This window comes from Cyprinus carpio, chromosome B25 (genome assembly GCF_018340385.1).
Source record: "Cyprinus carpio isolate SPL01 chromosome B25, ASM1834038v1, whole genome shotgun sequence".
Classification (NCBI taxonomy): domain Eukaryota; kingdom Metazoa; phylum Chordata; class Actinopteri; order Cypriniformes; family Cyprinidae; genus Cyprinus; species Cyprinus carpio.
The window spans coordinates 20,871,193-20,892,493 of NC_056621.1; the positions used below are offsets into that span (position 1 = coordinate 20,871,193).

Here is a 21,301-nt window from a genome sequence, read left to right on the forward strand (position 1 = left end):
GCCAATGCACATACATTTTTTCACTAGATTTGATCATACAAGATAAACAAGTTACAAAATACTTTTCCCAAAATGTATGTTTAATTACAAACATACAGTTAAGGCCAAAAATACTGGCCCCCTTGGTAAATATGATCAAAAAAGGCTCTGAAAATTCATCTGCATTGTTAATCCTTTTGGTCTTCTATTTAAAAAAAAATCACAAAAAATGTATCCTTTCATTGGATAATAAGAATTTAAAACGGAGGGGAAATATTATTAGGAAATGAATGTTTTTTTCTCAAATACTTGTTGGTCACAATTATTGGCACCCCTATAAATTCTTACGAGTAAAATATCTCTGAAGTATATTCCCATTCATATTCACAATTTTGAGCACTCCAGCGTGATTATAAACATGAAATCATCCAGATCTGGCTTCCTGTTTCACAGAAATATAAAGAGGAGGGAAAACAAAGCCCAAATTCCCTTAATCATCCATCACAATGAGAAAAACCCAAGAATATATTTCTGATGTGCAGCAAAAGATAATTGAGCTTAACAAGGGGGCAGCTGTGGCCTAATGGTTAGAGATTTGGACTTGTAACCAGAAGGTCGCAGGTTCGAGTCTCGGTGCTGGCAGGAGTTGTAGGTGGGAGGGAGTGAATGAACAGCGCTCTCTTCCACCCTAAATACCCATGACTGAAGTGCCCTTGAGCAAGGGACTGAACCCCCAGTTGCTCCCCGGGCGCTGGATATAGCTGCCCACTGCTCTGGGTGTGTGTTCACGGTGTGTTCACTTCTCACTGCTGTGTGTGTGCACTTGGATGGGTTAAATGCAGAGCACCAATTTCGAGTATGGGTTACCATACTTGACAAATGTCACGACTTTCACTTTCACTTTCAAATTGGTGAAGTGGCTTTAAGAAAAGAGCAGTGAAAATTCCCATTTCCATCAGGGCAATAATTAAGAATTTCCAACCAACAGAAAATTTTACAAAACTGCCTGGAAGAGGACGTGTGTCTATATCGTCCTAATGTGCAGTGAGAAGGAGAGTTTGAGTAGCTAAAGACTCTCCAAGGATCACAGCTGGAGAATTGCAGAAAATAGTTGAGTCTCTGTTTCAGAAAACCTTTAAAAAAATTGTCAAACAGAACCTACATCAACACATTGTTTGGGAGGGTTACAAGAAAAACTCCAGCATATTCAGTTATCAGACACGACTGGAACTTTAAATGGGAATGGCTTCTATGATCAGATGAAACTAAAAAATGAGCTTTTTAGCAGCAAACACTCAAGATGGGTTTGGTGAACACAGAGAAAAAAACTACCCCATGTGTACAATGAAATATACTGCTGTATTTTTGATGTTGTGGGCCTATATTTCTGCTGGAGGTCCTGGACATCTTGTTTAGATACATGGCATCATGGATTCATTCAAATACCTACAGATAAAAAATCAGTAAGTGACTGACTCTGTTAGAAATCTTATAATGGGCCATGTTTGGATCTTCCAACTGTACAATAACCCAAACACAAACCTCAAAAACAACAGAAATGGGTCACTGAGCTCAAAACCAAGCTTCTGCTATAGCCATTCCAGTCCTCTGACCTGAACACTACGGAAACTGAGAGGAGTGAACTGAAGAGAAGCACCAACATGGAGCTGGGAATCTAAAGGGTCTGGAGTGATTCTGGATGAAGGAATGGTCTCTGATCTCTTGTCAGGTGTTCTCTAACCTCATCAGGCATTATAGGAGAAAATGTAGACCTGTTAAACTGGCAAACTTATTACATTTATTTCATAATGATATTTCCCCATTTAAATTAAATTCTTATTATCCAATGAAAGGATACATTTGTGTGTTTTTTTTTTAGATGAATTTTTTCACAGCCTTTTTTGGTCATATTTACCAAGGGGGCCAATATTTTTGGCCTCGACTGTTCATAATTACAGAAATACACATTCCAACCATTACTTCAATTTGTTAAATAATAAATAAAATGTATTGATAATGAGTCATATAATTATTTAAAACCATGTTTTTATAAATTTTCTTACATTTGCAAAGTGAATTAATTGTAATTCCTTATCACAGTTATTCCATAGATTTACCCCTTTGACAGATATACACCTATTTTTAGCATTAGTTTTCTGGGTAACATTGAGAATATCACTGTATATTGACCAGTCTGACGGAGCTCACGCTTATAACAGTAGTTTGATGGAGTAGACTTGTTTAGACCAATATAATCATTTGGTTTTAGCCAGGTTTCAGTCAAGCAGAGTACATCAAAACTATTATCTGTGATCATTTCATTTACAATAACTGCTTTTTGTGCCATTGCTCTAATGTTTAGGAGCCCAAGCTTTAAAAAATGTTTTAGATCATTTATTTAGGTTTTTTTTTTTTTTTTCCCTAGAGCCTAACATTAAATTTATATTTAACCTCACTATTTGTGGAACAGACAGTCTGTACAGACTGGACAGCACAATTATTTAAGTAGGTGAAACAAAGCCATCATAGCAGTTATTTGAGAATTGGTTTAGCCTACTAGTCTCATATAACTTTAGTTACTATTTTTAACAGTAGGTTACGCATGCGTGTAAAATTACCTAACCACATATTATAAAATGCACTCTTATTGAAAAAGTGGGTGGCTCTTAAAAGAGCCTTTGGGGTTTTGTTGAGAACAGTAATGTGATTATCCTCCGAAGCCGTACAGAGTGCGTCCCTGTCGTTTCAGCGCGTACACGACGTCCATGGCGGTGACGGTCTTTCTCTTGGCGTGCTCGGTGTAGGTCACAGCATCGCGGATCACGTTCTCCAGGAACACCTTCAGCACACCGCGGGTCTCCTCGTAGATCAGACCGGAGATACGCTTGACTCCACCGCGGCGAGCGAGACGACGGATGGCGGGTTTGGTGATGCCCTGGATGTTATCCCGCAGAACCTTACGATGACGCTTAGCGCCTCCTTTCCCGAGTCCTTTACCGCCTTTGCCTCTTCCAGACATTGTTACAGACCTTCAAGATCCTTCGTTATACAACAGAAGTTGTGAAAGCAGAGATGTGAGAGAAGAACTTTACAGTAGTCTACAGGACCTAGTTGAAACACACGAAGGCGGAGCACTCCTCTCTCTCTCTCTCTCTCTCTCTCTCTCTCTCTCTCTCTCTCTCTCTCTCTCTCGCTCTCTCGCTCGCTGTCTCTCTCTTCTTCTTCTTTTCTTTTTAATAGCGATTGGCAAACCCACTTAAAAGGTGCATTTCCGCCACCTACTGGACTGGAGTGTGGAGCATAATGGATTTTGGTGACAACAGATTAAAAAATAATAATAATAATAAGGACACCATTACACAGGAATATAATTATTTTATATGCTTCATTATGTCATTTCAAATTCTATTTTTTAAACCATTGCTTTCAAATAATTTATAATTGCATTATAGGCTTTATACTGTGCTGGAGTATACTCTAGTATTGTCTTAACTGTTATACATTCAATATTTAACTTAATTATTGTATTAATCACATTCTTTCTCCTTCATATGCTTCACAATGTAATATGATATGTTCCACAGTCTCTGGAATACCACAGTTATTGCAATTACCTGATTTATGTTTAATAAACAATGATCGAACAGCTGTGTGACCAATACAGAGTCTAGATATTATTGTGTCCTCCTTCCTACTTCTAATTTTTGTCTTCCATTTCCAAATTGTTTTTGAATGTTGTATAGATGCCAAACATTTACATCCATATCCCACATCTTTTGCCATCTCCTAATCATATCCCCTCTGATTATTCCTTTCATTTCTGCTTTACTAAGTCATATGTTTATATCTTTATCGGTTTGTTTCAATGCCTTCTTGGCATTTGATCAGGTTCCTCATTTCCCTCTATCCCAACATGTGCTGGTACCCATACAAATGAAATACTTAACTATATTGGTGAATTTTGAACATGCTTTGTAAGATATCATAGAAAATGTCCTGTCTAGATGTAGACTTACCACTTACTAAACTTCTTAAGACAGAGTAAGAGTCTGAGCAAATAACTGTTCTTAATGGCTGTATTTCCTCGACCCAATTAAGAGCTCTCAGAATGGCTAACATTTCTGCTGAAAAAAAAGTGAAAGTGAAAGTGACGTGACATTCAGCCAAGTATGGTGACCCATACTCAGAATTCGTGCTCTACATTTAACCCATCCGAAGTGCACACACACAGAGCAGTGAACACACACACACACTGTGAACACACACCCGGAGCAGTGGGCAGCCATTTTATGCTGCGGCGCCCGGGGGAGCAGTTTGGGGGTTCGATGCCTTGCTCAAGGGCACCTAAGTCATGGTATTGAAGGTGGAGAGAGAACTGTACATGCACTCCCCCCACCCACAATTCCTGCCGGCCCGAGACTCGAACTCACAACCCTTCGATTGGGAGTCCGACTCGCTAACCATTAGGCCACGACTTCCCTGATAAATGATAAATGATTACTTGTCCTTTTTCCAATTCTAATCTTAAATTGAGGAATGCATATTGAAACTGCTGTATTTCCTCAAACACGATCTTTGGATCCATCAGTAAATATTTTATTTTCCTGACTATAATTTTGATCCATATATTTTTGTGCAATTTTTACTTTCACTACAGAAAACAAACACAGACAACAGACATGAAAAAAAAGATAGAAACGCAAAGTATGCATATATCTGATTATGAGACTACAACAACAACAATAATAATAATAAACAATAAATTACAAATACTAAGCAGTGAAAATAAGCCTCAATCACAGTATAAGACACCCAGTTTTGGGAGGGTTACTTTGGAAAAGTAATAGGTTACAAGTTACACTCTTTAAAACTTAATATGTAGTGTAACTATTCCAGTAGCTTTATTAAATTAATTTATTTACATTTGATTGCTTTTTGATTATTTTTTCTACATTTCTATCAAATGTTTTCATCTGTTAATCATTTTCAAACATTTAAAGCAGACAAGGTTAACACTTTACCGTAAGCACAGTCCCAAAATAAATGATTGATTGTTTCTTCAGACTGAAGGAAGGAGTAAATGAGGGGAAATGCTATTGTTAAATTTAGCAAGTTTGTAATTTACCAGATAGTAATTATGGATCGTTTTGATAGAGACTTCAACAACTTTATTAGCCTATATACAAAGATTTTCTTTATTATTTTTTTATTGAAGAAGCCCAAACTCTTCCCTTTCTGTATCACTAAATGTTATTCCAAAGACTCACACAAGCAGATAAAGAAATCTGAGATCTATTAATAACTGAATGAATGCATTTGATTGACATGCTATTGAGAAGATATGTATGTATAAAATAGCTATGTAAAGAAAAAAATACGTAATTATATATAGCATATAATTGACCAACTTATTAAAGCCTTTATAAAAACTAGATAAAGTTAAAGGTATTTTAGAGATGTCAAAGTTGCAGCGCAAATAAATAAATAAAAAATGTAAACATCTGGCTGAATTAATCTGGAACAGGATGTGGGATTGTTTAAAAATGTCTTCATCCGTTTAACTTTAAAGAATTATTAAGAGTGGAGAAGAGTTTTCTTCATCATGGAGCTGTCTACCGTCACCATGTGAACGTTCTATAATGTAACATTCCATAAATCACAAAGATATAGTTTTGGGTAACTTTTGATTTGTGTTGACTGTCTCTTCATCAGAAACTAAATGTGTTTGTAAATATCTGCTTAGGTGTAAATGTTCTGAAAGTGCTGTACATATGGATATTGATGCCCCATCAACAGACATAAAGCGCGTCTATAGGCCTATATATCCATTAATTGCCCATCACTTCTGCATGCTGTTACCTTGAACAATCAATGTTTGCAAACTATTTGCACTTTTCTAGGAAAATGTCTTCATGTGCACATCATACAAGGGAGGCACACAAGCGTCTTTCAGTTTTCAGCTCGGTTGAGAATCTTAACAAATGCGCATTTACCAGTCATTTTACATCTTACAGTTTAATTTAGCTTGTATACTGCCAGATATATAAATGCTGACATAATGTGAGATAATACACAAAGTATATTATTATTTCTGGATAGACTGCTCTGTAGCCCCTTCCATTTACACCCGTTCACACCTGGTGCTTTAATCCGTCTCTTCTGTCCACTTCTGTCCTGATTTCTTCTGAGGGGATGGTCTATAGCCTGTGTGGGCTTATTGTGCTCGTTCCATGTATATCCTAATGTTGTAAACTCACGCAATTTATGTAGACCTGTGAGCCTAACGTGGTTTTCGTTTTTTATTTTATTTTTTATTTTTTAATAAAGTTTACTGCATGCATGAAACATTCTGTTACACATATCAGATGCTTGCTGATGTTTTGCCCCTTTCAGAGTTAAGAAAGGCTTAAAGAAAACCCTCCATGGCTTGCAAAGGGTAGAAGAATACAAAATCTAGGAAAAGTTACGCAATTATGTTTACAAAAGGCAAATGATAAGGATTGGTCTTCTTAAAACCTTCATTGTTTCTTTCTGTTGTTATGTTTTTTCTCTGATCTGTCTGCACACACACGCACACACAGAGCTCTATTCAGATGCTAATGATGTGATGCAGCATATAGTTAACGCCCCTTATCTGTACTATAAAACTGGCAGCAAAGTTCAGCTTTGTTGACTTTTTAATCACGATGGCACACGAGGAAGCTCTCCAGACGACCACAGACAGCGATGAAGAAAGTAGTTCCCTTTCAAGGGAACTTCGATCTGCGTCCTCTAGGGGTCGCTATGGGGAACACCTTGTCGTGACCCGTGTCTGAAGCATACCACAGTCTAATATGGCGAGAAGTTTCACTCTCACTACACTTCCGGCTTCTGAACTGGTTGCAGTTCCACTCTGATTCCATATGAGGGCGCTCACAGGACGAGTGCAGAATGAATGGAGGTCAATGGCGGTATACCCCTCAAAATCCACTTTTCTCAGGATGTAATTTTTTGTCTAGTAATTTGAATGTTGTATTCGAAAGGAGATGCAAAGAAATTACACATTGCTGGGTGTTAGATTTTTTAGAGTCACTTATTTGCTTTAAAAAGTCTTTTAAAATGTCAATGACGTCATACGCATCGTACGACCAGAGATACTGCTTTACGGCAAGGTCATTAAGCCACAGCATTGGGTAACTCCTAAAAAACCCATTCAGTCTGTAGAAGGTGATTCAGTGAAGTAGTTAAAATAGTTAAAATATTAACAAAACAATTTGTATGTAGCAATCGAGTAAGGGAAGAGTCCCCCTCCCAACAACACGTATCGTTACAATCTGTGGTAGCCCACGCAACCTGGCCGATTTTGGACATTAGCCAACTTGGCATCTGGCCAACTTTCCCTCCCACGTGAACCACTGTAAATTCAGGTAGGCTTTGACAATTAACACAGTCCACATGGGTTACCCTTTTTCGTCCTTGGGAAATGAGAAATAGGACAACCCTTGCCCACTATTAGAACAATTTATCATTGCACACCTGCAAGGCATTTGTTTCCTTTTTCAATTTTTATTGATATTTGGCACTATTGAGCGTGACATTTGTTTGTGTTTTTTTAAGGTGGCAATACTATACCATATGTATCCGGTATTTATTAACACAAGAATAACACAAGTACTCAAATTCAATTTATTTTCAGTGTAAATTTCACAGTACATACATAACAATAGGCAGATAAAAGTGCAAGCAACCAAAAAAAAAAAGTTGCTGCGTTGAAAAGAAAAACTTGGGCGAAAAAGTCCGCCTTAACATTCTGATCCCGCTGATTCTGATTCGGATGCCATCAAGCGGTATCTCTGGTCGTAATCAGTCCTTCACTGACCAATCAGCGTTCAACAACAACTCAACCTGTAAGAAATCAAAAGGACATAAGTACTCGTTCATTCAACTTTCGACCTATAACCCATGTTGAATTTGTGAAACCTACAATCAGATCTGAGATTTCTCAACGGCAATCGGGTGTAAGGGACAAATTTAGCCGTCTAGCCCCATAGACTTCCATTCATTTTGCACTCACTTCTTCGTCTGAAGCTTGTGTCCGAAGCATGGCAGGGAGCTAGAGGACGCAGTGTCTCGTTCCCTACTCAGGGAACCATGGTTACATTCGTAACCTGAGACATTCCCTTTCAAGGGAACTTCGAACTTTGTCCTCTAGGGGTCGCTATGGGGAACAGTATACCCACGCCGCCATGCTGAGGGGAGTGCAGCTGTATTTTTGATCAAATAAATTCAGCTTTGGTGAGAAGAACAGACTTCTTTCAAAAACATTTGAATGATTCCCAAATTATTTTTTATTTTGTATTGTCATGCACTAAGTTGTAAATAAACTAAAACAAAGAAACTCAATGCAGCACAATTTTTTTTTTTTTTTTTTTTTTGCTACAATAATGGTGCTACATTGCATCAATCAAAATATGTGAGAATATCCTCCATGTATTCTCTGTTAGGTTCCCTAAGACTAGCAAATTTATATCGTTGCAGTATGTGGCAGTATTGCACCATCATTCAATTATAAATCAATTACAGATAGATAGATAGATAGATAGATAGATAGATAGATAGATAGATAGATAGATAGATAGATAGATAGATAGATAGATAGATAGATAGATAGATAGATAGATAGATAGATAGATAGATAGATAAACTCGTATTGTCAGAGGGGTATTGAGAGCTACACTGCCATCCTCCCAAGATTTCAAAAAGGTTTTAATAGTTTTGATACATGTTTGCATAATCTACTAATTAAGGCTTCATTTTCATTCACTATTTGCAAATATAAAGACACACACACACACACACACATTTGTTTTTTGTGAATTGTGGGGACATTCCATAGGCATAATGGTTTTTATACTGTACAAACTGTATATTCTATCGCCCTACACCAACCCTACCCCTTACAGGAAACTTTGTGCATTTTTACTTTCTCGAAAAAACTCATTCTGTATGGTTTATAAGTGTTTTGAAAAATGGGGACATGGGTTATGTCCTCATAAGTCACCCTCTCCTTGTAATACCTGTGTCATACCCATGTCATTATACAACGTTGTGTCCTGATATGTCACAAAAACATGCACACACACACACACACACACACACACACACACACAGAGCAGTGGGCAGCCATTTATGCTGCGGCGCCCGGGGAGCAGTTGGGGGTTCGGTGCCTTGCTCAAGGGCACCTCAGTCTTGGTATTGCCGGCCAGAGACTCAAACCCACAACCTTAGGGTTAGGAGTCAAACTCTCTAACCACTAGGCCCCGACTTCTATATATATATAATAACCTGTTGTCAGAGTGGCGTTCATTCTAAATGATGAGGAAAGCAATGTGGCTAATGTTTTCTTTATTTATGAATGGCTTACACCAGTGGCATGCAGAGGGAGAATCGCTGGCACGTGAGCAATAGTGACACAGCACGGTCTCAGATCTCTGTGTGCAAGCGGTGTGTGTATACGCGCATCAGTTAAAGCAGCGCATTAATATAGAAAGGTGATTTAACTGAAGGTTTTAATGCATTGGCCTCGTTACACACACAGTGGTGTTCAGTACCGTCACACTGTGTATCAGTTATTGTATTTTTTAGGGTGGGGTGGGTGGTTATTGACTATGGTGACGCATTGCTGCCACATACAAATTATTTTTTCCACTCACTTATGTCGTAATAACTAGATGTCATGTCGTTTTAACGTAATCTTTTCTCGTTAAAACGACATATGTTCTCGTTAAAACGACATATTTTCTCGTAATAACGAGATGTTATGTCGTAAAAACGATATAATTATGTCGTTATAACGACATATTTTTCTCGTTATAACAACATATTGTCATAAAAACAATATGTTTTCCCGTTGTTATAGATGGTACATTATGTGAGTGATAAGTCCGCGCTGCTGTCGCCACAGTCTGACATAAACGAGGATCTGCCACCCGCTTCGAATGTTATCACTCGATTGAATGGGCGTTATCAGTGGTTATCAGCTCATAGATATGGGCCAGGAGGGGCCTACTGCGCCTACTAGTAGGCTCAGAAAGCTGTTATCATCCATCCACATGGTTAATTAAAAATAATTTTGTTTTAGTTGAATATAGTTTTAAGCCACGAGGAATCCAGCTCACAGGTAATCGGAAGTCTACTGAATAACGCGGCAACGTTGCGATATTTTCAGGTAAGACTATTAAAATGATAAAACTGAGCATTTAAACTGTTATTAATTAGCCAATAAGGGAAAACAATACATAAAATCGTATTGCGTGACATGATTGTTGACATGAGATAACCGTATTGCGATGTGTCTGCAAACATTATAGCTAGGCCCTATAACGTTATTAGCCTGTCGTTACGTTAACGTTGCATGCTTTATGTGAGCATTAACGTTGCTAATTAGCATGTTTTTGTGTCTGAAGCTAATGGGGAAATTTAGTTTAATAGTTAAGCGCAAAGTAAACCTGTAAAAATGACGTTTTACCCACTGTAAGACAGTAAGGCTTATTGCATATATTGTGTATCTCCTCATTGACGCTTGAATGAAGCAATATGATGAGTGAAATATTCAAACCAAAGACGTATTTTACGGCTGTTTGGAAACCTTGGGATCTTGACTAGAATGTATAATAAAGTTCTGTGGGTTTGAACAAAAGCTTGGCTGCATTTGATCCCACATGAGGAAGCTTAGAGTAATACGTTAATTTTAATCAGGCTGCTGCTCTACTAGCACACCTGTCACCTGTGTGTCTATCTGTCTATCTATCTATCTATCTATCTATCTATCTATCTATCTGTCTGTCTATCTGTCTTCTCAGGCACCAAATACATATCCCTCATCTGCATCCTGTGTTTACCGAAGTATTTTTCTGTCTTTTGGGCTGTGATAAGAATTAGGGTTTGTACTGTGCTTTATGTAATAATTCCCAAATATTTTGATTTCAGAAATGGGAAAAGCAGTTAAGAGTGCACACTTCAGGAGCGTTAAGATTAAGGTGGTGAGAAGGTGTTTCGCTGGCCCTGCAAAGGTTTCTTACCTTAGTCAAGGTCTTCCCGAGCCCAACTCCAAACAGACCCACCCTTCAAACCCTTCCATGTCTATTACATCTCAACAGGCTGAACCTAATGATGTGGCACCGAGCTGTAGTTCATGTTCTGAGACTGCACACAGTAAGGCAAAGAAGAGAGAGCTTCATGCCTGGGATGCAGTCAATGATGACATGCTTAAGGTGTCGTTTGAATGTTCAGCACCAATCACTACCCAGTGTGTTGTCTGCCTAGAACATGCTGATTATAGGTGCATTGAGTGCAGCTCCACTGCACAGCAAAAAATCCAGAGTGGAATTAACTCTGCTGGGAGTACATGTGAGACCACACTCAAGAGTGTGAAAGTGTTAAAATAGGAGTGTTAAATTAACCCTGAATCAGAGTTAAAGTTAATGAGATAATTAAGTGATTAATTGAGTGATGATTGACCATTATTGACAAAACCTGATGTTAACAAGCAGAATCAACAAAGACGAAAATCACTATTTTAATTTCACCATTATAGTGGCCAATGTTTGCTTTAGTTGGGCTCTTGACCCTTAAAATTTTAAAGTCAGATTTTGTTTGGCTGTTGTAATGAAGTTATAAAACAGAAGGGCAACCAAAAAATATTGGTTTTCCTGAATCACTGAGTTAAACTTTCACAGTTGATTATTGCGGCGGAATAATTCTTCAGCATAGGATTGCCGGCATTTTAAATACAATCTGTGGAATTTCTTAAAAGTTGTTTGTTCAAAAATCTTTTAAAAGAGTCTTTCATTTAGACATATGCAAACATCAAGAATCAACCTGTGAACCTCAACGACGGTGACAATCAAAAAAGCATGTTGCAGGAGACTTGTGTTGCAGTGCATTCTGGGTGCCACCTATCAAAATTCATCCATGGCTCCCATGATGCACTGTGGCATGAATAAATTATTACCTGAATTGTCTTAGTAATTTCCCTTTATTCTTAGTATTCTATTTTTGTTTTCAATGCTACTTTTAGTAGTTTGTTTTCTAATGTTCAGACCTAATGTTTTAGGCTTTAAACAAGTTTGGTGGGTGAAGTTCAGGTCAAATAATTATTATGTAAAAACATATCTAATATCACATAATCATGTTTTTTATTTTTAATCATCTCTCTAATACAACTGAGTTATAACAGCCAAACCAAATCTAATTTTAAAAACGTAAGGGTCAAGAGCCCAACTAAAGCAAACACTGACCACTATAATGGTGACATAAAAAATTGTGATTTTTGTCTTTGTTGATTCTGCTCGTTTACATCAGGTTTCGTCAATAATGGTCAATCATCACTCAGTTAATCACTTAATTATCTCATTAACTTTAACTCCAGTGTTAATTTAACACTCCTATTTTAACACTTTCAGACTCTTGAGTGTGGTCTCACATGTACTCCCAGCAGAGTTGATTTCACTCTGGATTTTTTGCTGTGTGCAGTGTTTTGTGAGGCTTGTCTGAAGAGGACTCACAGAAATTCATTGCATCTTCCTGATAAGTGGAATGTACGGTCATACATACAGACAGCAAACTCACAGTAATTTCAACAGATTCATTAGATTCTTCAAATTGTTTTAGCAATATGTAGTATCAACTGTTAGTGTCTCGAGTTTGTTGTTTAGAAAACATTGTTAGAGCTATCAGTCTTTCTTACAGAATGCCTACTATGAGCCATCCTCCCTGGGGTTATTCCTAGATTTACCTGAAGGCCATGGCACCCATACTGTGTACACAAAGGACATGAAGGTCATTGTCAGCACAGGTTTGTCATTTTACATGATACAAAATCTTAATGTATTTAATTTTCTTGACAGGTTAAGGAATCCAGTCCTATTACATGTGGAATAATGATTTCCTGTAAGGAATTAATCAAATTTGTGATACATTTCTAATTTGTGCCTGTTCGTGATTCCAGTAATAACAAACATTCCCCCAGTTTCACAGACAAGGCTCTATCTAGTCTTAGACTAATATGCATGTTGAACTGTTTTAACAGAAAGCAACTTGTATTGGTCTATCTTAAAATATGTCCGTTTCATTGTTGTGTCTCAAGATACAAACAGTTAATGTTTTTTTCTGAAAACGGACCATTAAGTTATAGGTGACACATTCAAGTGATTTAGTCTATGTTGATATGTTAGTCTCTAAAGAAGTACTTGGTTATGTTTTTGTTTTATTTCCCTCTTTTTATTTGGCAGGACGACTCCGCACCATCACAGTCAATATGTGTGCGTGTGAACCAGAAACCACCGTAGGATTGTACAGTTGCATGCAAAAGTATTCTTGATATTTTTCTATAAAATAACAACTTCTGAGTGAACCACCATCATCACCACGTTACCATACGAAATAGTGTTTTCACTGACTGCTGCTTATACCGTAGGTTAACACACTCTACAGAGCCCTGGTGGGGGAATCCATATCCCATTTTAGGCATCAGCACTTCCGACAAAGAAGTTTGGTAGATATTTGCCCACAGTTAGATGATGGGACCATATGCCCAGCATGTCCAAAGGTTGGTTCTAGTTCCAGCGTGGTTCTTGTTTGATTAGCCACTACCATGACCTGATGGCATTGAAATGATATCTGCAATATTAGTTAATTTTTGTATAAAGTATTATAATAAAATAGTAATAGTATAAATGTATAAACCTGGTGCAGGTACAAAACCAGAATTACTGTAAGTGTTTGTTTTCCAGGCAGATGGAGATATGATTGTGACATTGGATGCCAACTTTGGACTTGTGAGGAAGCAAAGCTCAGGTACAAGTGCAGTTGAGCCATTACATGGAACCCACATGTTTGTTGATGAAAAGGATAGAGGAATACCTGCTATCACATCTTGACAGCTCAAAGCCTCATGAGGTAAGTCATAGATTTAGTCCATGAAATATTTACTTAACTATTCCTCCCATAAATCTATGTTTTCCTTAAATCTTTAGGACTGCAGTAACTTCAAGGCTGGCAACGTGCTGAGGTCACAAAAACAAGCAAAGAAACTTGACGTTACAGGAGTGTTTGGAGCCTGACAATGACAAAACTAGAAAGAGTGTCACATCCCTTACAAACTGTCAAAGACACATACAGAATCTATAACCAGAATCAATTTCAATTCAGTTTTATTTATATAGTGCCAATTCATAACAAAAATTCTCACAGCACTTTTTAAACAAAGTAGGTCTAGACCATACACTTTATAATATTATTAACAAAGACCCAACAATTCCCACCATGAACAAGCACTACTGTAGGTGTTAACTATTGTTAACATGTAACCTTATCAATTAGAGCCCGAATCTGATGATGCAGATGACCAAGCTGATCGATCGACTTTGCCAGTGCGACTCGACCAGAATGTATCAGATTGGTAAGTTTGCATTTGTTATCGTAGAAAAGACAAAGACGTAGAAACGATCTGTGCTCTCCGAGATGCTAGAAACAGTCCTCCGAAAAATGCGCAGCACACAGTTAAATATTTGGGTGGTACTGTTCTAGAACAGCCCTGGAAGGCCAAACAAAGTAGTTTGGCTTTTGGACGAAAAACACAGCATCGGCGATAAAAAAAAAGTTACGCCTTCTTTCTTTGCGTATACATTTGGGAGGTGTTATGAAACTCTGGCCCCACACACTGACGTAGAGATGTGGGGGCTTGTTTGACCGAAGTGTTTTAGGAAGGTGTGGCTGAGGTGTAACTTTTACAAAGAATATCTCTTTGGGTTTGAGACTTTGTAACTCTACAGATCTTATACTTGCACTAACAGCTACATAATACACTTAAGAAAGCCTATCAGAAAATCTCTTTATTTCTTTTTTTTTCGTATTTCGATTTGTTGTTAAATCAAACTTCAGTCATTCAAATAAAGAAATATTAAGCTGAGAGTCGATTATTCAAAAATAACTGTTTTGATCTGATCGGAGCCTATAGAGTCATGGGTCTGAGTTGGATAGCACTATATTGTAGACAGATTGGATATTAGTCCTAATAAACATGCCGCTAAAATTAAAACAATTACATTAAAATACATTTAAAACAGTGTAGTATTTAAATAATTTCAACAGCGTGCAGATCCTCGTTTATGTCAGACTGTGGTGACACCAGCGCGGACTTATCGCTCACATAATGCACCATCTATAACAACGGGAAAACATATAGTTTTTACGACATAATATCTCGTTATTACGAGAAAAGATGTCGTTTTAACAAGAAAAGATTACGCTAAAACGACATAACATCTCGTTATTACGACATAAGTGAGTGGAAAAAAATAATGTGTGTGTGGCAGCAATGCGTCACCGTAATTGACACAGTGGTTAACCAGAAAAATTAAAAATGGCACGTCATGTCGAAAAGGTTGCCGACCCTTGGCTTACACCAACCCAGTCTCATATAAAAACGTACCCTGACTACGTTGGTCCAAAGTGCAAAACGTAGAGGGCTTACAATAATGGCCCTTGAATTGTATGAATGTTACGTTTTTTTTGCCTGTTCTTTTCCTATTGTTTTGCGTCCAAGTCACGTGACTTTCAAGATTCCGACTGTGAGAACAAAAAACATGGCGGACATTTCTCTCATTTTTAGTGAAAAAATCTATATTTTGAGTTAGTTTCTGCATAAAAATAAGTTTTGATTATATTTCTAGCGAGAAATATATATTTCATTTTCATAATATTCACTCAGTGAATGTACATAATCACTTGCTTGCTCGTTGTTGCGAAGATTTTTCAGATCTCGCCAGAATAACGTGAAACTGCAACGTTTTGGTTGCTATGGACGCTGCTATCGCCTAGCATAGCTGTGGCCCCAGATTCCACATACTCTTCCTCGCGATCTCGCTCCGTCTGACGGATCAAACCCCTGCCCACTATATGCGTTGCGTCTGAGGTTGATTTGCTGATCAACACATTAATCTGTGGCAGCGGGAGAAACTAATGTTGACAAAGTGACGAGTTACGAAAAAGAAGAAGAAGTACTTTTAGTTTGGAATCATTGTTAGTCCAAGAATATGGACTGGCGTGTTATTTGTGGTTGTATCTATAAGAGGTTGTATCTTCCTGAAATTTCAGACAAAAACAATTATCTCTTGTTCAGAAGAAACAAAAAACACAATATGAAGAAATAATAAAAAAAAATGTTACCATTCATTCCAATTAAAATAACTGGCTTTCCCTTGGAAAAGCTTGTTTGCCCAGTGGAGCAGTCGGAGCAGGGAGGAACGATTGGTAACATGCAATCTAAAAAGCAGAATTAGTTTACATATTAGAGTAAATGAAACCAAAAACTCAACAGAGAGGGTGTTGTTTCTATCAAACACAACTTCATCCTGCATGTTTGTTGCAGTAAACCAGGGTTTGTGTAAAATGTAAAACAGCCTATATAACCTGAGACTTAAAAACTACCTTTTTCATGATAGGAGAATTTCCCTCCCTCGTGCTGCTGAACAAAAGTGGATGGCGGCAGGTGTCTGAAGAACCCCTCCACCATGGGTGCTCTGTTATGAAGCACCAGGGCCTCATGTGTGGAAAGGTCACAGGCTGTGCAGTAGAGTGATCGCGGTAAACAGTCCCTACACATCACTACTGCAGCCTTGTGTCCACAGTGATGGCAAACCACCTCCTTGGGCTTCTCAGATGACAACATATTGTTCACCATGAAGGGCCTCATTACTGTCCAATTCTCCAGAGAGGTAGTTTGCCTGTTCCTCCAGTCTGAGGGGAAAGGTTGTTCAGCACCACTTCCCAAGAGGTCTCGGACATCTTGAATGAGGGAGTCTGAAAATGAAAAGGGAAGAAGGCAATGTTAAATCTGGGCAATTACCACATAACAAATAAGGAAACAAGTATTAAGGGAAAAAAAAACAAAATTTTCGATGATCACAGTGTCTTCAGTTGTGCTGGTAGACGGAGCACAGGACACGCTTTTAACGCTTGCTGAAGAAACTGCAGAAATATAAATATCAATTTAGAACTTGCTCAATGAATAATGAATGCAACTAATGATGAAAAAACAAACAAAAAAACAACCAGTAGCTGAATCTCGCTTTCGTTTCTCTCCAGCTCTACATCTTTTTGGCAGAGGTTGACCATCTTTGTCCTCATCAAGCCAAACACACAGCTTTGTGGATTGTTTTGACCCTCCTTTAGTTTGTCCATGCTGATCCACCTAAATAAACAATTAAGCCACAGAATAAACCACCACCCACCAAGGTTATAACCACCTATAAACATCTTATTATAAAACCAATGTTATAATATTACATTGTAAAAATTCAGTCTAGCGGTTGTGGCCCTGTCTAGAAAACCCGTTCTTCATTGAAAAATAGAAAAGAAAGTTAAACGTTTTGACAGAATATTGAATTAAACTCTCACTGGCTCTAATGTGTGAACTCAGCTCAGTTCAGCACTATAGCTTGCATTTGAATAAAGACATTGAACATGGTACTGTATAGTTGCACTTTGTTTGGAGTGTTGCAGTTTTGCACCTTGATACTTCTTCCCTGATATACCTCAGAGCCTATTATGGTCTTAGACCTTGTAATTAGCATGTAATTAGTATGCTTTTTCCATCAATGAGATAAGGTTATTTACCTTGCACTCATCCAGGAACGCATCCACCAGGAATATGGCATCTTCGGGGTCAAGGTGATTCATTTTCAGCTTGGTCAAGTTATTTTTCCACGCTTCCTTTTCCTCCTTGTTTACCTTTTCCTGCTTATTTTCCCTCTTCTTCTTCTTCTTCGTGGGGCCTTGACGCGTCAACACCCAACACCCATCAATGAGATCGCACCACACATGAAGTTAAATGCACGGAGGTTCCGGTAGATGTCAAAATTAAAAACAGCGGACTGATCGTAACTCGTCACTTTGTCAACATTAGTTTCTCCCGCTGCCACAGATTAATGTGTGTGTGTGTGTGTGTGTGTGTGTGTGTGTGTGTGTGTGTGTGTGTGTGTGTGTGTGTGTGTGTGTGTGTGTGTGTGTGTGTGTGTGCGTGCGTGTGTGAGAGAGAGATTGATTAATGTGTTGATCAGCAAATCAACCTCAGACGCAACGCATATAGTGGGCAGGGGTTTGATCCGTCAGACGGAGCGAGATCGCGAGGAAGAGTATGTGGAATCTGGGGCCACAGCTATGCTAGGCGACAGCAGCGTCCATAGAAACCAAAACGTTGCAGTTTCACGTTATTCTGGCGAGATCTGAAAAATCTTCGCAACAACGAGCAAGCGAGTGATTATGTACATTCACTGAGTGAATATTATGAAAATAAAATATATATTTCTGGCTAGAAATGTAATAAAAACGTATTTTTATGCAGAAACTAACTCAAAATATGTATTCTTTCACTAAAAATGAGAGAAATGTCCGCCATGTTTTTTGTTCTCACAGTCGGAATCTTGAAAGTCACGTGACTTGGACGCAAAACAATAGGAAAAGAACAGGCAAAAAAAACCGTAACAGTCATACAATTCAAGGGCCATTATTGTAACCCCTCTACGTTTTGCACTTTGGACCAACGTAGTCAGGGTACGTTTCTATATGAGACTGGGTTGCTTACACAATAGCATTTTTGCCATGCCATGGGTGGTATATGCATAGTTTTGATTTGATATAATTTAGAATTGGATCTTCTTTTAATATTCAGATAAATATCTGATGCATGATTCTAACTGTTAATATTATTATTATTATTATTATTATTTTCATTTTTCCAGGAGAAAGAAAGAAAGAAAGAAAGAAAGAAAGAAAGAAAGAAAGAAAGAAAGAAAGAAAGAAAGAAAGAAAGAAAGAAAGAAAAAAAGAAAGAAAGAAAGAAATGCCAGAAAACAGCAGGGCTGTACCAGACACCACAATCGTGCACAGTTCCTGTCCATTGAGTATAGTTTATTGATTTATTTTTTCTGATATCATGTAATATTTTGTCTAAATTTAAAAGTCTTTATTTTACTCCTACCCTGACTGCAGCCACCTGCTATCATCTGTTTTCAAGGCAGTCAGTTGAGCCTATAGTCAATATGAAGTGACAGTTTTCATATTCCCTATTGTAGGGGAATTTACAGTTTAACCCACAGACCAGATATGATGAACAAAGACCAGGGGCCTCATTTATAAAGTGTGTGTACGCTCAGATTTGATCTTAGAGTGTGCATACACTTAAATCCACGTCAACGCTCCTATTTATGAAAACATGGAATTTATAGCTTTGACGTGGAAAAGTGCTTAGCGTCACGTCAGGGTCTGAGCAGACATACACACTTTTTCTTGTACTGCAGGTTTTTGGTAAGCTGCTCTTGCAGCTTGCTGTTCTAAATGAAAGAATTTGGATGATGACTCGTGATCACGTTAATCTTTATTTAACCTTGTAAGACCCCCCCCCCCCCCATATTACATTAGCTAATTGTATCCATGATCCCCTGGCTGATCAAAAATGGACAAATTTGTAATTCGTCCTCCACAAAAACGACCGAGTCCCACTGATTCGCAGCATGTATGAGTAGAGGCTTTCAAAAGAAAACTACACATGTGGAAAACACGTGTCTCCTCCGGAATCAGTGACATGTTTGAGCACACCCATGCATTTACTGCGGACAATTTTAAAATTATTCAACGTCAAATAACAGTGCATCTATCAAAGGTCCTGGAGAAATTTGATAGTTATTTCCCAGCTCTAACTGAGGAGCTGATTTTCTGGGGTCAGAAACCCCTTCACTGAGAACATTGAAGCAAAGCTTCCAGATACTCTGCCATCAAGGCTTCTGGAAGAGCTTTGTGTTATTGCATTTCAAATAAGGCCGATTTATAGGCTACTCCTATAGGAGTACGTTTTTACTTACGTTTTTAAATTACAAATGGCCTACTGATGTTTTTGTTATTGTATTTTCAATATTATATATTATTTGTGCATTAAAAAATCTGGTTATAGTAAAAATCATACCGTTTGTTTGGAAACAACATTTTTTGTCATCCTTGCTGCAAGCTTACAAGAGCTATAATATCATTAAATGTGAAGGGGGGCCCAAAAATATTTTCTTGGGAAAAAGGGGGTATCAGACAAAAAAAAGGTTGGGAACCACTGTCATAGGTGACCAATTTTGATCTCAAAAAAGTGAGTTGTCACCTAAAGGTGAGGAGTTTACTTCTGTGTGGGTTGTTCAAACCCAAGCTCTAATCAGAAACATCCCATAAACATCCAGATATGAAGTACCTTTTTCCTCAGCTAAAGGTTTCATACAATATGTGACCCTCCACCACAAAACCAGTCTTAAGTGCCAATTTGTCAAAATTGTTAATATGAATCGATATTTATGGTAGGAAATTTACTAAATATCTTCATGGAATATGATATTTACTTAATATCCTTAATAAAAGAAAAATATATAATTTTGACCCAGTGTATTTTTGGGCATTGTTACAAATATACCCCAGCGACTTAAGACTGTGCTCCAGGGTCAGACATTATTTTCTATTTTCTAATGTTTAAAGATGAAGAATAAAGTAAATGCTTTAATGGTATTTAATTGGTCATGTAGAAGAGAGGCCTTAATTACCTTTGTGACCTACAGTAAGCTGTCATAATAAGTCAGAAGAGTAAATGTGTTTTTTTAACGTGTTGGGTGCTTTTTCTCAATCCAAGGAGAGAGCATTCCAGTGTGAAGACATGCAATTATATACTATTCAAGTTTCACATGCAAGACAATAATAATAATAATTTAACTTAATTAACCACTCGAAAAGATATACTATATTGAAGCGGCAGTGGCCTCCTCACAATGCTGTTTGTGGCCCGTCACACTGAACATGTATTCTGCGTTTGGAATGAAATCTCACGTGAAAAACCCTGTGAAGTGTACTTTGCAGGACACTTATGGTTGAATGTATCCAAAGACTTTAAAAGGAGTGCACCTTTAATCTATATAAAAAAGGTCCCTTGAAGCAAGTGTGCAGGTTAAGTTTATGGACAGGTAAACAGACCTATTTTCTAAATATACCACCCAACAACATCACAGGACTGAACAATAGGACCTACTATTTGTGTAAATGTGATCTTAAAGGCTAAACAACAAGTACAGGTTTATTTTAGTGGAGCTAAAACTGACGTTGTAATATTACAACAGTGGGCCTTACAAGGTTGAAATACACAATGTAATACAAAATAAACAATTTATGTACATTACATTTTATTACAAATGCCTGCAAAGAGCACCAAAGGCCTAGTAACTGCTGTTGTTACACTTACAGGACGATCAAATCCTTG

The 21,301-nt window shown here is 37.8% G+C and overlaps 2 protein-coding genes and 1 long non-coding RNA gene across 3 annotated transcripts; 1 reads left to right on the top strand and 2 right to left on the bottom strand.

The window, feature by feature from the left end:
• Positions 1 to 2,632: 2,632 nt before the first annotated feature.
• On the bottom strand, positions 2,633 to 3,053 carry LOC109080884 (histone H4). The gene has a single exon (XM_019095894.2). It carries the CDS (start codon positions 2,996 to 2,998, stop codon positions 2,687 to 2,689), a length of 312 nt encoding a protein of 103 aa, XP_018951439.1. The 5' UTR covers positions 2,999 to 3,053; the 3' UTR covers positions 2,633 to 2,686.
• Positions 3,054 to 12,520: 9,467 nt separating this feature from the next.
• On the top strand, positions 12,521 to 14,340 carry LOC109080549. Its single transcript, XR_006158651.1, has 3 exons — positions 12,521 to 12,814; positions 13,251 to 13,567; positions 13,752 to 14,340. It is a non-coding gene; the product is annotated as an uncharacterized LOC109080549 (long non-coding RNA).
• Positions 14,341 to 16,084: 1,744 nt separating this feature from the next.
• LOC109080551 lies at positions 16,085 to 17,963 on the bottom strand. Its single transcript, XM_042753354.1, has 6 exons — positions 17,638 to 17,963; positions 17,074 to 17,212; positions 16,909 to 16,989; positions 16,450 to 16,821; positions 16,189 to 16,284; positions 16,085 to 16,104 (listed from the first exon to the last, which is right to left on the bottom strand). Exons 1-6 carry the CDS (start codon positions 17,698 to 17,700, stop codon positions 16,085 to 16,087), a joined length of 771 nt encoding a protein of 256 aa, XP_042609288.1. The 5' UTR covers positions 17,701 to 17,963.
• Positions 17,964 to 21,301: the final 3,338 nt, after the last annotated feature.